Raw genomic sequence first — 16424 nt, 5'->3', positions numbered from 1 at the left:
AGTAATAATAAAAATAATTTATGTATGAATAGTTTGGTATATGTGGTATGGGATGTGTGTGTGTTTTGTGTATATAAATGCCTATCATATGAGTCTATGTACGGGTCTACGTGTCCGTGAATGAATGTATATGTTTTGCTGTATACATATACTTGTTCGTGTAAGTATGTGTACTGATGTTTGTGTGTCATATATGTCAGACTACTATTGCTAGGATAGATATGGATTTTATATAATTATTTTTTCTTTTAAGATAATTCTTTATGAAATCTACTTAATTTTTGTTTTTAATTAAATATATTTTTTGTTTTTGTTGCTTTATGTGACTAGATTATAGAAAATAATGTTTTTATTTTTGTTGTTCTCTTAATCATTCAGAAATATATATTCTACTTATTTATTATTTTTTAGTATTAATATGAGATTATTTTTTAAGCTTAATTTTATTTTTGATAAGAACTTTATGAAAAAAATTCTTGCTATCCATAAAAATTGTGGTTTTTATGTCATTTTTAATTGGTAGATGATTCTCTGGATATTGCGTATATATGTATGTGTGTGTATGCATGCACGTACATATATATGTATGTATGCACGCATGTATATATATATATATATATATATATATATATATGTGTGTGTGTGTGTGTGTATCTATGTATGTATGCATATATATATATATGTATGCATGCATGTGTGCGTGCGTGCAGTGTAGGCTCAGAGGTTCACACGCAGTCACATCATTTGGATGCATGTATGCTTATATACATATCTGCATAACGTACATAAACGTATGTATCCATAGATATATGTATATCTACACATATATATGTATATAGATCTGTATGAATTTATTTATTGCGTTTAATGAAATTGCCCTCCGAGTCCAGCCACAATTCCCCGCCCGCCCCGTTTCTTAATATTTACCTGTGTAATGCATTGGTTATCTGTTTCAGCGATTGACCGACTTCTGTGACTAAACGTTCATTGTCCTGAACGTTTTTGCTGCCGGCAGACCGTAAACTTTGTGATTGAGTTTCGACGCGTGTTACCAATTCGCGAAAATGAAATTTGGAATGTGGCGGCATGCACTCGTTATCGGCAAATATTACACAGGAATTTTGCAAAATATTCAATTTATCACTTAATTGTAACCATTGGGACGCCGTAATACTATTAACGGGATGTTTAAGATGGCCCTCCAGTAGGCTGACTAATTCCAAAATGCTTTCACGTGAGATTTGCATAGAGTTCAGTGGAGTAGTAGTTAAGGCAGTAGTTGCCGAAGTAGTCGAATTCATTTCGTTTATAACTGTATTTCCGCCACTCGATCTTTCTATCTTTTGACCAACCGGTGTAGCATAAATGGTAAGTTTGGTGGGTTTCAGTGGTACAGCTGGTTTACTGTTGATCGCGCATTGATTAATGGTTGAATTACTTAGTTTGTTGCCGCTGTTGCTACTATTCGAATTCTCCACAAATAATGATTGTGTCATCATCGGGTCCGGCTCACCAGTATCTGTTACAGTGTTAGAACTCGGCTTAATATTATTGGTATTGTTGGTAATGGCGGTGGTTAGTTCTGTGAAGAGTTGCGTGGAAATAGAGTTCATTAAATGTGATGTGTTGGTTGTAGGGGTTGAGCTAATGGTGATGGTGTTCGTGTTAGATTTATTGGTGATACTACTATTTGAGGTATGATTTTTTGTGTGAATGGATGTTGGTGGTGGTGGTGGTGGCGGTGCAGCTGGTGGGGGTTTATTTGTATTGGAATTTGAGTTCATACTATTAATATTGGTTGTATGTGTATTGCTAAGGTTCCTTGGTGATATTGGTGGCATGCTGTTCCCGATATTTGAAGATAATGTAATGCTGGTAGTGTTAGGAAAACGTTGCTGCTGAATTGGTTGCGATGTTTGCTGGTGATGATGTTGTATATTGGTAGTGGTAGGGGTGACGACTACTGCTGTGTTGTTGGATTTTAAACCATATTTAGGGGATAACTGTGCATTGACAGTATTGCTTCCGCCTTGTGCCGGCATGTTTTGAGTGCAGGCATAATCAGGCGTTTGTGTGCTATTTGCAGTGCCTGTCTGTTCCCATAATTTCTTTAAGCTACTAATACTACCTGTGCTTCGGCGTTTTCCATCGCGTTCTCCACTCGTTGATTCATTGTTTTGATTTTGTTGCTGTATTTCCGGATTTGAACAATTGGCATTATTGGTATCAATGGTTTTAATATCAGTCTTTTGTATGGTAGTAGATATTGCTGCTGCTGTTGCTGTTGTTGCTGATGTTGCTGTCGTTGTCGGGGTACAAGCAAATTTTTTCTCCTCGCGACGTTGCAAAGTGTTGATTGATTCCTTCTTGATGTCTTTGCTGTCGCCTCCAGACGTTTTCATAGAATCAGCCTTTGTTTCAACTTTACGCAGGTGTGCTTTAAAATCAATTATATTGGTTTGGTTTTCAGTTTTAATTGTAGGAGTAGGCAATTTTTTCGGTTCCACTTTTTTCAACTGAGCTTTAAAGTTATTAGCAGTAGCTGCACTCGCTGTGCAGCCAGTTTCTTGTGAAGACTTCTGATTAGCAACTACATTCATTGTCTTTTGTTTAGGCAAGTTCATGCTTTCCGCCAATTCACTGACAAGTACTGAGACGGGATCGGCAGTAGAATTGCCATTTTGTATATTTCCACCGCTTAGGCTGACGCCATTGGCTATTTCTTTAGCTTGACGATCTTTAATTTCAGCCATTAATTTTTCTTTCATGGTTAATTCTTGATGATGAGAATTGTAATTACTATTATTAGTGTCTTGTGGCGTCCCCAAAGAGCTACAAGAGTCAGTGGAGGGTTCACGTTTACGTAACGACACTCCAAACCGTGAACTGGCTTCTTCTACACTGGGAGCAGTATTCGATACGTCGTTACAACTGGTTTTTTTAGCTGTATTGGACATAGTGTAGCTGATCAGTGGAGGAGCTGGCAAATCGCATTCCGGTGCTGGTGGCGGTGGCGGTGGCATATTTTCGAATTCTTCGGGCGGAGGGGGTAAATCTAGCGGTGGTGGTGGAAATTCCAAATTAGCTAAAGCTGGCTGCTGATTACGTTTCGGAGATTGATTGTTGTTACTGCCACGGAAAGAACTAAATGTCATCATACTACCGTCTGTGGCTGTACGGTGGCGTTGCAATTTATTCAAACTGGCACTGGCACTATTTTGCATGGTAACTCCGCCCGAAGAATTGCTGCGTATCATCTGCTGTGGTAATGGAGCCGGTGGAGGTATAGCATTTGCTGATTTTGTAGCTAAATTGTTTATAGCTTGACGTCCTATGTGACCATTGGTCCCTGTATTGTTGGTATTGGTCAATTGAGTTGAGGCTGGTGGCGACGGTGTTTCAGAATTATCTTCTAAACTGTCTAAAAATTGACCGATACGCTGAACTTTGGGTAAAGTACCATAACGGTTTACGACACGCTTTACGTTCATCACTTCCAACGCTCCAACTTGTATGGGATGTGTGATAGCTCCGCCACTAACATTGGGTCCACTTCCAGGTCCAGGATTTAAATTATTTGTTTCTTGTCTAACAGCCGAGTGTTGAGACCTTTTACTTTGCCTAGTCTCTAGGCCACGATTGCCCATTACCGGTGTTGGCCGCTTAAAAGATGAGTGAGATTGGTTGCCTCGAGGTCCGATGTTGTTGCCATGCATTGAATGTTGCATTTTCACGTGGTTGGAAGAAATATTTTGTTCCAGACTGTCCCCAGTATGATCCGTGTCGGTATGGTCCCCAGTTGTGTTATCATTTTCCGAATCATAGCGATGTGCCAAATTATTAATATCACGTGTCAGACCTGCGGAGAAGGAAAAATGTGACACATCATAAGCGTTACAATAAAAATAGAAAAGAAGTTGTTAGATAAAAAAATTTCTAATTATAATAATGTTAAGCAGCCCAAGTTTTACAAGATAGAAAAAGCAAAGAAAAGTGTGTTAATGTTTTTATGAAAACTCAACGTTTTTTTAGCAAAGGTCGTTCAAAAATTAACCATTATCCGTTCACCATTACCACCCATTTTCATCATTTGGAAAATATCTGCGAAGATAAACTTTCAGTTCTTTTTAATTGAACAATAAAGACCAGACATGGAATCGAACTAAAATAATAAACAATGCATTTAAATTTAGATAACGGCTTGTTTCGGATAACGCTTTACGTAGCAAAACGCTGTACGTTTTCGAAAAGTTACGCGTGGTTAGAGATTAATTTAATTCAAAGGCAGCTTACAGGTAAATGCAGTGTGAGTAGTTAAAAGAAAAAATTATAAGAAGCAGTAAGAAGCCATTATAATGCCAGTTACAGTTAGGGTCTACGATTAGAGCGAAATGTTAGAAACTGTGTTCGATTTCTTACTGCACTCTTCTGAAATGTTTAAGAACAAAAAAAAAAAAAAATATATGGAAAAATATACCTCGAAAAAAAATATCAACTAGAAAGCTACTGCAAGATGAGGATTTTTTAATGGAAAACCCTGTTTGTTGCTGTTCTTGTTCTTGTTCCCGGGGAGGAGATAGGCGAACAATATTTGTGTTGTTGCTTTTGTTGTTACAATTTTGAATTTGTTTAGAAAGTCTTTGACTATAATTGTCGCTGTTGTGGTAATTGAAGGTAGAAGCGTAATTACTGTGGGATTTACAATTTCTACTTAAGGTGAACGATTTGTAAACAGTTTTACCGTTTGTTGAATGCAACGCATTATCGTCATTCAAGTGACGCAATGAAGAATTATTAGAGGAACTAGCAGCAGTATTATCATCGTCACGATACGTACTATCACGGCTAGTGGAGAGGAGGCTGCAAATGAGAAATTGTTTTCTAAAATTAATCTTTATTTATGAAAAAGGAAGGCAAAGAAATAAAATCGATACCTGGTTCTTTTGGGTGGTGCTGGTGCCTGTTTGCCCTGTTTATTGGTGGTTCGACGCATTTGCACGTTACCCTTACCCTGACTGGAAAATGTACTCAGTTTAGTTGAAGTGGAACCAGTTTCTAAAAATATTAAGATTTTCATATAATTTGTCAATTTCCTGTCAGTGTGATACGTTTTAATTATTTATCTATTTATTTATTTTGGGAAACACTCACCAGACATGGGTGTGCTCGCTTGCTGATCGTGATGACCACCTGGCGTGAGAGCTCCACCACTACCGCCGCCACCACCGCCACCGCTACAGCCACTACTGCCACCTCCTATCCCCTTTTTCGCCATTTGCGGTGTCAAACTTTGTCCGGCAGTGCTTGTCGCTGTCGTGGCTTTTAATTGCTTCTCGACCGCTTCAGTAATCGATGATTCCTGCAGATCGAAGAAAATCAGACGTTCATGTCCATTATTATTATTTAGGGGTAAATTAGTTGTTGTCTTGTTTTCTATACTATATCTATTTTGTTGATAAATTTTAGTATAGCCATGACTTTCATCACTTAGCGGACTAAATTCAAATCAAAGCTCAATGCCATCATCTTCGTATTCATATTCGTCATCACCGTCATCATCGTAGTCATCAATTTCACCAAGACCAACACCAATGTCACCAACATCATTACCACCAACACCACCACCACCATCAACACTATCACCAACACCACCACCACCACCACCATCACCACCATCAAAACCAATTTCCCACATTTCACCCACCTGAAACATATGTTCCAAAGCATGATGTATGCTTTTAAATGTTGGCCTCTCGGACGCATTCCACTGCCAACACTGACGCATCAAATCATATACTTCGGGCGGGCAACCGGGCGGCCTTTCCATCCGATAACCTTTCTCCAGCTTATGAAAAACATCCGTAAGATCTATACCCGGATAGGGTGACATGCCGTATGTGGCAATTTCCCAAAGGAGCACCCCGAAAGCCCATACATCTGATTTGGTGCTAAACTTATTGTAAGCTAATCCCTCGGGGGCGGTCCATTTAATGGGGAATTTGGCACCTGCATGAGCCGTGTAGGTGTCATCACGCATCAGCCGAGCTAAGCCGAAGTCTGCTACTTTTACAAGCTTGTTGTCCCCCACTAAACAATTACGCGCTGCCAAATCGCGATGTATATAATTACGCGATTCTAAATAGCTCATTCCCGAAGCTATTTGTGTGGCCATGTACAATAAGGCGACAGCATCTAAAGTCTCACGACCTGCTGAGCGTAAAAAATCCAGTAAATTGCCATGCGACATGAATTCGGTGATTATGTAAAACGGCGGTTCACGAGTGCAAACACCTTAAACAAAAATAAAAAAAAAATTAAAAAATCAAAGGATATTTAATTTAACATCAATTATTGCAAGCTTACATAAAGCACAGAGCAATAAAAAAAACTCGTTATTCTTCTTAACTTAAATAAAACTTTATTGCTTTCTATTATCGCTTTGCAAATTGTAGTTAGGGAAACTTGATACATTGATGTTTCATTTTCTTTCGTTCTCTTATCTATGGCGTTCCATTAAAAAAGTGACCACGCTATTGGTCATAACATTGGTACTGTCCTTATCATCATTAACTTACCAATTAGTTGCACTAAATTTGGATGCTTCATTTCTTTCATAATGGCTGCCTCTTCCAGAAAGTCCTTAAGGGCCATGGTATCCTCTTTGAGAGTTTTAACTGCCACCGTATTGCCATAACGTTTCCATATCGCTTCGTATACTTCGCCATATTGACCTCCGCCCAATTTATGCTTCATTACAATGTCCGTACGACATATCTCCCACTCGTCCGGTTCTGGACTTAATGGGAATACTGTTGGTTTATTTTGTTTTGGTGCTGGATAGAGAAGCGGTGTAATTAAACCATGACCTTCGTGGGGTACGCTGTGATGATGTACTAGTTCAGCTAATGTATTGAACTTAGCTTCAGCTGTCACAAAAACTTTGCCATCCGGATCTTCAGAAATGCGATAATGATAAACGCGGCCTTCATAACTTTTTTTTTTGTTGTTGAATAATGAGGCAAAGCAAAGAATATTAATTTATATTAAAATAATTGAAGGTTTTATAAACAAAAGAGATATAGAAGATATAAAGATCAACTTATGCTTAAGATAAAGAAAGCTTTTAATTAAAGAGAATCATAATTTTACTTAAATTATTTTAAAATTTTCTATCGCTGGTAGGTTGTAAAGTTATCACACCTGCATATAGTGGAATATAATTTGGAAATCCATATAATTCAAATTTCGTTTTAGTTACATTTTATATAAGTAAGTATAGCTCGCTTTTGATTATGCATGTAAAGTATAGTGATTCGAGCTTTGCTGATATAAATTGTAGCTAAAATCGGTAAAATTTTGAAGTCAGTTTGTTTAGGAAAGAAAGTTTAAAGACATTCTTTCTTCTACTTGCAACCTTTATTGGTTGTTCTTCCTCTTCCATACAATGAAATTTTTAAATCTAAACATTTGTATGAGCAGTAAGCGCCCAAGCCGCAGTAACTTTAGCCAATTGACCGGAGAAACGAAAAAATCAGTATTGCCCTGGTGGCGAGATCTAATATACTTTTCGTCAATTTGTGTAATCTCTGATCGATAAACAAATATGCTCCTATCTGCATAACAGATCATTTAGGTTTCTGTTTAACTTCATCATCCAGGATGAATTTCCCCGTACGCTGACGATATTAAACTGTTTTCTTCCTTCTCCTTGGAATCGCAATCGTATCAACTTCAAATTGACTTAAATAATTTGGTTACTTGCTGGCCGTTAAATTTTATGAAATTAAATCTAAAAAAATGCAAAAATCTCTCTTTCTCAATGAGGAAGTCATTCACTACTGAGTATTTCATTGATTCAGACAATTTAGGAAACGTAGATTCGTTCATCGATTTGGGCATTCTATTCAACCGAAGACTACGGTTTAATTTGCATATTGAGCTCTCTTTAAGTAAAGCTGGGTCCTTGGTAAGTTTCATTAAGAGGTGGTCCATAGAGCTTAAGAATCCTTACATTACAAGAGGGCTACACATGTGCTCAGTTAGACCAATACTTGGATGTGCCTCTGTTGTGGGATCATGTACATATAAATGTTATGTAGATTCAATTGAATCCGTTCAAAAGGAATTTTTGTTATTTGCCCCTAGGAATTTGAGTTGGAGCCAGCTTGTCTTTTTGCTTCTTTATTGAAAATGGATTCAGAAACGTAGATTTATTCTTAGCATCGTCTTCTTAATTAAATTAATTAATGGTACTATCAATTCGTCCACATTACCTAATGAGATAAGCTTTAATGTCCCCAATCGCTTATCTAGGCACTTTATGTTCATCAATATGAGTCAATGTAAATATAATTATGAGTTGTGTAACCCGTTCAGAGTTGTTTGCCGAAACCTAAATGATGTCTATCACGCAATCTCAATATCGGATTTTTCAGTCTACCAAAACAATTTTGCTTAATATGCGCGATTTACTTAAGTCGTACTTAAAATAACTTTCAATCTTAACATCTCACATTATTCCTACATTAATTGGTGTTAATTATAGCAAAGTTAAGCTTTCTTTACGTATATTGAGATGCGTTCGTTATTTAATAACAGAAGAATATTATTACTATATAATGTTAATGAAAAAAAAAATGATGCTCAATATACAAACCGTAAACTAATACTTCGTTGTCCAGGAGAACTTTCACTTTCACGTACTAAGAAACTGCCATTAATCCCTGAACTTAGAAGATATTCGGCTGCATTTCTTGATATTGGCCCGTGATACCAGGAATGTTTTTCAAGGGAATTCAGTGGAGTTACATAATTTGATGGTACCCAACCGACATTGCCGGAATCGGAATGAGCTTCACACCACTCGCCCGATTTATTATAGGATAATATACGAACTTGTTCACCTTTTTTCAAACTCAATTGATTTTCACCTCCGGCCTGAAAATCATATAAAGCTACAAATAATTGTGGATCATCCTCTTCGGGACCGGGTGCTAGTAGATTCTCTTTGGAAGTCCAACGATGGGTTGATTCAAAACCGGATGTCGTTGAACTATGACTTTGACTGTGCGCTTGTGTAGTGGTGTGCAAAGAGATCATATCTTGACCTTGACCAAGCAGATCAGCGGATTCTGCTAGTAAAGCAGTACCAGCCGGTATGTGAGGCAGAGGTCGCGACTGCAAAAGCGCTTCTGAAATTTTAAAACAAAACAAAAAAAGAAGTGGAATACGATGTAAAAAGAGAAGATCAATAAATTATATTTGCCTTAAAAGAGGAATGTTTTATTCTTTTTACGAATATAAACATATATAAAGGTATACATGTAGTTTTACAATAGCCTTGTCGACACTATATCAGGTCTTGTGCATAATGTATTTCATCAATGAATGAACACACATCATAACACAGACAAAAAAGGTACAGTGCATAAAAGAAATCGTCGAGGATTTATACCTTTGTATGTTTCATAATTTATGTACGATCATATATACATATAAATATATATATGTATAAGAGTCGAGGAGTCGAGAGTTCGAAGTAAGTTATTTTAGCCGGTTTCAAATGCATGCATATGTATATCTATAAATGAGAGGAATGATTAAAAATGTAGAGAGAGCCAAGCGCAGCCACACAAAAAGACAAGGAACTCTCATTTAAAATTCCTATACCATAAACAGTCAGCCAGCTAGACAACCAACCAACCAGTCAACTAACAAAGCAACTCATCGTCTAAAAAAAAAAAAAAAAGTCATAGTAAAAATAAAAAAAATTTAGTTTACATTTTATTCTCATTTAAATTTACTTTCTTTACATTATTTACTTTTTTTATTTTTTATTCGTATAGACCGCAAATTCCCTTTGATATTTCTCATGCCTAAATGCTTACTTACTACCTTTGCACTGCAGTCTATGGACTTTGACTCGCCATTTGAGACTTAGTTGTTCGCAATGCAAGCCTTTGTGTTGTTCACCTTGCTTCCTATTTCAGTTATTTCTCTCACACAGAAATTACCTTGAAACTATTAAAGCATATTACAAATTTCTCTTTTTCTTCTTCTTCTATTTTTGCTTCGTCTACATTACCTCTGTTTTATTGTTTTTTTTTATGCTCTTCATCGTGGAGTATACAAAATTTGTGAATACATTTGCGACGCAGTATGGACTTCACTTAGTAGATGTGTTCATAAATCCTACTATCTACTTCAAAATTCAAGTATCAAATTGGTTTATATACCTTAATACAAAATTCATAATGATTCTCAAATATTTTGCATTTTAAAAACAGGGACAAACTCTTACTATAAAGCACATTCTCTGCGACTGCCTCAACTTTTCCTTGGCTAGAAGTATTGCATTTGGAACGATTAACCCTTTGAACATTCTACAATCAACTTCAGAACAGAATATCAATTCAATATTTTACTTTATTAATACTACTAAGCTTATTATCTAATATCCATTTATTTAAATTAGAGCCGATAGCCTGTGTTGCTAGTGCTCGATGTCTCTTCTTTTAGTCTAAGAATTCAATTCATTAGTCTAAAATTAAAATAATAAATAATAATAATAATAAATAAAAACAGGGAAGAAATCCTATTATATTTGAAGCAAATCTGCATCAATACGTTGTGAGTAACACACTTCACAAGTCGCATATGTCGTGTATATAATTATAATTAGTAAAGTAATTCCATTTTCCAGATTTATGCAAATTTTCAAATCAATTGCGACGATATTAACACAAATTTAAGAATAAATTTAAAGGTTAAAGGCTTTAGGTAGAAAAGAAAAACACACTATAATTGTACGGTCCCCACCAATTATGGGTAAATTTATGAGTGAATGGGTGAGGAAAAGATTGCGGATCAAGTTTGTGCCTTTACAGAAACGACCAAATGACATTTGACTATTCATGCAGATAGAGCATTTCCTCAAGCATATAATGTGTGGCGTGTACGCTATGCCAATTAGGAATATTTGGCAAATCTAAAATATCCCCTAGGTGGGCGTAATAAAATGGAATGTAATTATTATTTATTATAAATTTAGCCAGAGAATAAATTCTAAGACTAAAGTCTTAAAGCACTACCATCTAAGGTTTTCAGCTTTATTAAGAACTCTACCGCACTTGAGATTTGAACCCACGACCATTGAGTTGATAGTCGAGACTCTTGCTTACTGGGCCACTCAAGCGGATTTGGAATGTAATTAATATGACTTTTTGCTTAGGCAATTAATTATCTATGGGACCTGCTGTACGATATACGATATTCTCAATAACGTTCATATTCCCATCTTATAGTCGAATATCTTCTGTATTCTAGCGACTACCGCAGGCAAAATCAAATTTTTTTAAAAGCTGAATAGAACTTTTTACTCAATGCTTCTTTATACATACTCTCAAGAATGTGAGATTTGCGAATATATAACACACCCAGAAATATCAGTCCGACACAATCCTTTCTTCTTCTTTCTTTGTCATTATTATTGTAATTTATTTAGACCAAAGAAATGAATATTGCATTGAAAGTTGAATGACCATTAGCAACCAAGAAAAGGCATAGCTCGCTTAGCATGAGTAATTTGTAATGTGTTTTATTGAAATCGTGTTATAGGAAACTTTTTCATATATTTTTTTTTTTATTGAAACTAAGATATCCTATAGGATAACATAATTTATGCTCAGATATAACATAAATCAAACAAAAAATTTGTACCGTGTAGTATCGAAACCGTATTACAATGCTTACAAATGTTGTATCTTAGTGTATCGTGATCGTGCTTTACAAGCACCATGTTAAGAACGGGACGTTTGTATTTATGTTTATGATGAATATTTAATTGTCTCTATCTGTATTCGTCGTCCATATATATGCGCTCTGTTGGCCGTGAAAATTGAGAAGTTGAAATTTGACATATACGGACATCTTAATTGATGGTCATAGATCAAGTTTTAAGACGGTTATGACTTACGTAAAGCCACATCATTAGACAAAACGCTGTAAATTGTCTTTTACTGAGTAAAAAAATACCAGCGTGAAACCAGTGTAAAAAAATTTGGCCCCTCTTAACCTGACTAGCTAACTAACATGCCCGCTTTTAATAAAATATTTTGCATTTCTAACGTGTTAATTTCCAATGGTGATGGGTATTAAATATTCGCCGTAAGACTAATATATGTTTCCGTTCTTTTTTTTTTGTTTTCAAATAGTTATTCTACCATAGGTACTCTGTATTTGTACGTTTGCTTGAAGTTGCTGTTATTTCCACATTTCTTTTTTATATTTACTCTCCTCCTGTTTCAAGTGCATTCATATTTATTTGTAACAATTGGTCGCTATAGTAGTAACCGTTTTTGTTAGTTGGTGTTCGTTAGTTGGCGTGGTTTTTGTTAAAGTATAGCCGTTTCATTAATGTTTTTCCGTGTTCCATATGTTTTTTATCATTAATTTGTATTTGTGTGTAAACAAGCTCTCTCTCTCTCTCTCTTACTAAAGTATTTCGCAAGAGACAGATTTGTATTTATTATAACGTGGCGTGTGCAGGGAATAGTTTCGGGCATGGTTTTGCTGGTGTTTGTTGATGTTACTATAACCATTAATGTCTGCCACCCTTGTACGTGTTTGTACATTTTGCTTGCTGGTTTTTCATAATCGCATTCCATTAAATAAAGTGGGATGCTTGCGGACAGCTATCATTTTCAATAGAATTATTAGTATCCCGTACAAGAGAGAGTGAGAGAGAGTAAGTGAAGAGAGAAGAGAGAAGAGAGAGAAAGATGTAATTAATTGTTTTTAAATAATATTTTTTGAATTTCCTTAATGTAATGTATTGGAGCAAAGTAGCAATTATATCTTTCCTAAATATATAATTAATGTGAAGACGACAATTTCCTAATTTTGTTCAATGAGGAAAAGAACACTAAAGAACACATTTGCTAGTCGTTCGCTTGCATTGCTCTTGATTACGATCTTCAAAATATTTCTCGCAGTCGGTAACTAGAGAATGCGGACAATATTAACCAACGAATTGTTTTCTTTATGACATTTCGATTATTTTGTAAGTTGAACACACGTTTCGCTTATTAACCATCCGTTAACGTAAAAATTTTGTAAGTTTTGCACGTAATTGTAAATCCTAAGATTTGGCTAGTTAGGTGCCGAGTTCTCTTTTTATTAAATTTTATTACTAGTTTCTGGATTTCTTATCATGCAGCAACATTTACAAAATTTTTTATATAAAAAATCTGAATCGTCATTTATGTCAGTTTTGACCGGCTAACCCTTTTTTGAAAGATTAATCTAACCTGCTATCTGACTAGGGAACCTTGGGCCGGTTTATCATACATCGATATCGAGTGAACTCGATCGTAATTTTTATGTCTTTAGATTTATATTTGATTACGGCAGTCGATAAAGTATACATTTTTCTTACTATCGAGTTGACCATAAAATTGCTGCCAAGTAGCATGTTCAACAAGTAAATCAAGTAAACTACAGTTACGCACATGTTTGATATAATTAATGGTTGTAAAGAATACCTAACCTTATTAGAGATGGAGATGCGTAAAAATTGGGAAAAGCAAATTACTTTCAATGCTTTTATCGTCTAATACGATAAAATAAAAACAAGTAACAAAATTGTAGTCGGGCAAAGACGACCATTATTTACCCTGTACCACATTATCTAACATAGTTCTGAATTTATTCTAAAAAAAAATAGTTTTTATTTTAGTCTTGTTTCCATATAAAGGTAAATTTTTCAAGTGCGTATTTATAGAAAATCGAGCCCAAAACGCAACCTAATGTAGTGCAATTTTAACCGTTAGATAGGGGTCAGAGCGCTAAAATAGGCGAAGATGCTCCAAATTTTGTAGAGTTCATTTTTGTATGAAATTCCTACAACATTATGGGTCAATTTTCATCACCATATATTACAATTTAGACTTTTCTGCTCTACAAAGGGTCAATTTTCGTGAAAATCCGTATTAGGATACGATCCAAAAGAGGGGACGTGCAGGTCTCAGTTTGGTATATTTAATTTTTTTATGCTAAATTACTATTGTGATATAATTTTCTTCGTGAAGTATTGTCTGTACAAGTAAATTTGTGTTCAAGCTACAAGTCGCAATTTTTCAAATTTTTCGTTGATTTGATTCAAGAGCGAACGCTATTGAAAATGGTTCGAATTGATCCATATATATGCACCATTTGAATTAAATAAGAAATTTCTCCTCTCGTTCAGGCCCATCCACGTCACTTCTTTTTACATGTGTTACTCTGAATACTAACTGAGAAATGAGAATTACCGCGATTAAAGTAGGAAAGACTAACGTCAATCGTCGAAAGTATTGGTTTCGAAAATAAGTTCATTATTCCATGAAATCTTCCCCAGATCTGCTTACGGCTCAATTTTAGATGCACATACATAAATGTACATATATATAAACATAACAGAAATGTATAATATTTCTAGCTTAATTCCTTTCCAATTTCATACTTTACCATACTTTCACTTTATTTTTAAAACTATACAGGGCAATAAATTTCATTTTGTCGTTGCTGGATTACATTTACGGGAATTTGATAAATAATTGCGAACGATCGAATAAATATATATAAATATACACTTTTGGATGTTGATGAATTTACAAGATCTCGGATAATTGGCTCATAAGTTCATGAAATTGTGAACTGAATAACATCGCCTTTCTTCATCATTAGGATTCATTAATTTTTACAAATATATAAAATATAGTTTCCATCAAAATCACAATTCTCACAATTTGATATGCATTTCAAATGTCAATTCAATATAATTGAATTTTCAAGGTAAGGTATCAAAAATGTAATTTGAATGAATTAGAAAATCGGTTGCAATACTTTTAAATGTCGCTCAATCTTTCCAAATGTTCTCTTATAACAACATACACTTACACGCATAAATATCAAATCATGTCAACAAAATTGGAATTATTTATATTAATTATTTATATGCAACGTTCGTGGCAGAACAGTTGTGAACCTGTTTATATGAAAAAAAAAAAAAAAAAACTCAAACAGAACGGTTCTATTGAGACTGAGATTGTGGGCAATGCAAATGCATATTTATTTATTTACGACGAAGAAAACACGGTACAAACCCATTTGGGGTGAAAACGATTCACAAGTATAGCACAGTAGGTCAATCCGGAATGTTACTTTAAGGTACTTAAGTTACAATTTTATATATGTATTTTACATACCAATAGATAAGTGTAGTCATACTGGAGTCGGCTGCACCAGCCAAATATGCTATAAGTAAATAAAGTAAGGAATATATAGCGAGCTTCAAGCGAACCACATTGACGCCAACTCATTTTAGCTTCGCTATCAACCTGTACATGTTTGCGCATGTAGTGGTTGTATTGGCTGTAGTATTTACAAATGGCCACCAAAATTGTCGAAAAGTTTAAGAGGAAGGACATTCTTAGAATGCGAGAAAATGCGGAGTTCGAAAGGTAAACATTTCCAATAGCAAGCCAATCGCACCACAAAAGACATTTTAAAGATTATCCTACGGATTCTAGGAATATAGTTTTGGTGATTTCATGTAAACTACAAGAACCTGAATTTGTGACGTAGTAAAAAAAAGGAAAATGCCTGTCCTTATTGCAGTATGAAATGTAACTAAATTACGTCATTTAACAAAGTCAATGAATGTGCGCCTAAGAAACCTTTGAACATGTAATGAAATATTATAGCTACGCCTGATATTGTACACAAAACTGGCAATGAAGTTAACTGTTTTTTGCAATTGACAGTGGCTTCAGAAGGGGTAGATACAAGATTTTGGGGAATATAAGATATGTGACAAAAGAAGGACACGAACTAAGTTTCATCTAGCATGAAGAGATAGATGGATTTTGGTATATAGAATAGAACATTTTCGGTGTACCATACATTAGGTCAATATGCTTGCAAGCGGGAGATGCAAGAGACACATTCAATTTTAACATTGTTCAGCTGGAGACGTCGATGAGGAGAATCAACAGTTGAAATAAATATAATCGGTTGAGAGGAATTTACGTACATATGTCTGAGATATTTGTTAAAAATGTCTTTAGCAATCAATCGATAATTATTCGAACGTCTACAATCTTGATTGTGATATCAAATGATTATTTTATAGGAGTGCTCTCCCTCGGAAAAGCAGAATTGATTCATTTTTCACGAACACAGCTTTGACGTACAAGGTTCTATCCAAAAGGCTGCCCTAGATAAAACGACAAACTCGTGTAATAACGGCAATTGTAAGAGAAAAGAGAAACGCAGATGATTGGCTGTGAAGATATCTGTTACGTCTACCCATCAAGGTCTGCCTATCCGAATTTGCTGAGATAATAAGCAGCCGCTTGGATTGATATGATTTCATTTCGTCTGTT

General features: G+C 35.2%; 1 protein-coding gene across 6 annotated transcripts in view; it reads right to left on the bottom strand.

Annotated features, from left to right (window-relative positions):
- Positions 1 to 643: 643 nt before the first annotated feature.
- LOC119638011 (tyrosine-protein kinase Abl) overlaps positions 644 to 16424 on the bottom strand; it is a 102584-nt gene continuing 86803 nt past the window's right edge. For 5 of the 6 annotated variants that reach the window (XM_038034527.1, XM_038034526.1, XM_038034530.1 and 2 more), the window contains 7 exons: positions 8657 to 9191; positions 6576 to 6991; positions 5705 to 6291; positions 5152 to 5359; positions 4935 to 5055; positions 4742 to 4881; positions 644 to 3859 (listed from right to left, as the gene is read on the bottom strand). In XM_038034527.1, coding sequence (XP_037890455.1) covers positions 924 to 3859; positions 4742 to 4881; positions 4935 to 5055; positions 5152 to 5359; positions 5705 to 6291; positions 6576 to 6991; positions 8657 to 9191 — 4943 coding nt within the window. In that variant the 3' untranslated portion in view covers positions 644 to 923. The remainder of the gene's footprint in view (positions 3860 to 4741; positions 4882 to 4934; positions 5056 to 5151; positions 5360 to 5704; positions 6292 to 6575; positions 6992 to 8656; positions 9192 to 16424) is intronic. The other variant, XM_038034529.1, reaches the window with a different exon arrangement.

The sequence above is a fragment of the Glossina fuscipes genome, unplaced genomic scaffold (genome assembly GCF_014805625.2).
Source record: "Glossina fuscipes isolate IAEA_lab_2018 unplaced genomic scaffold, Yale_Gfus_2 61, whole genome shotgun sequence".
Taxonomy (NCBI): Eukaryota; Metazoa; Arthropoda; class Insecta; order Diptera; family Glossinidae; genus Glossina; species Glossina fuscipes.
This window is presented reverse-complemented; position numbering and strand designations above follow the sequence as displayed.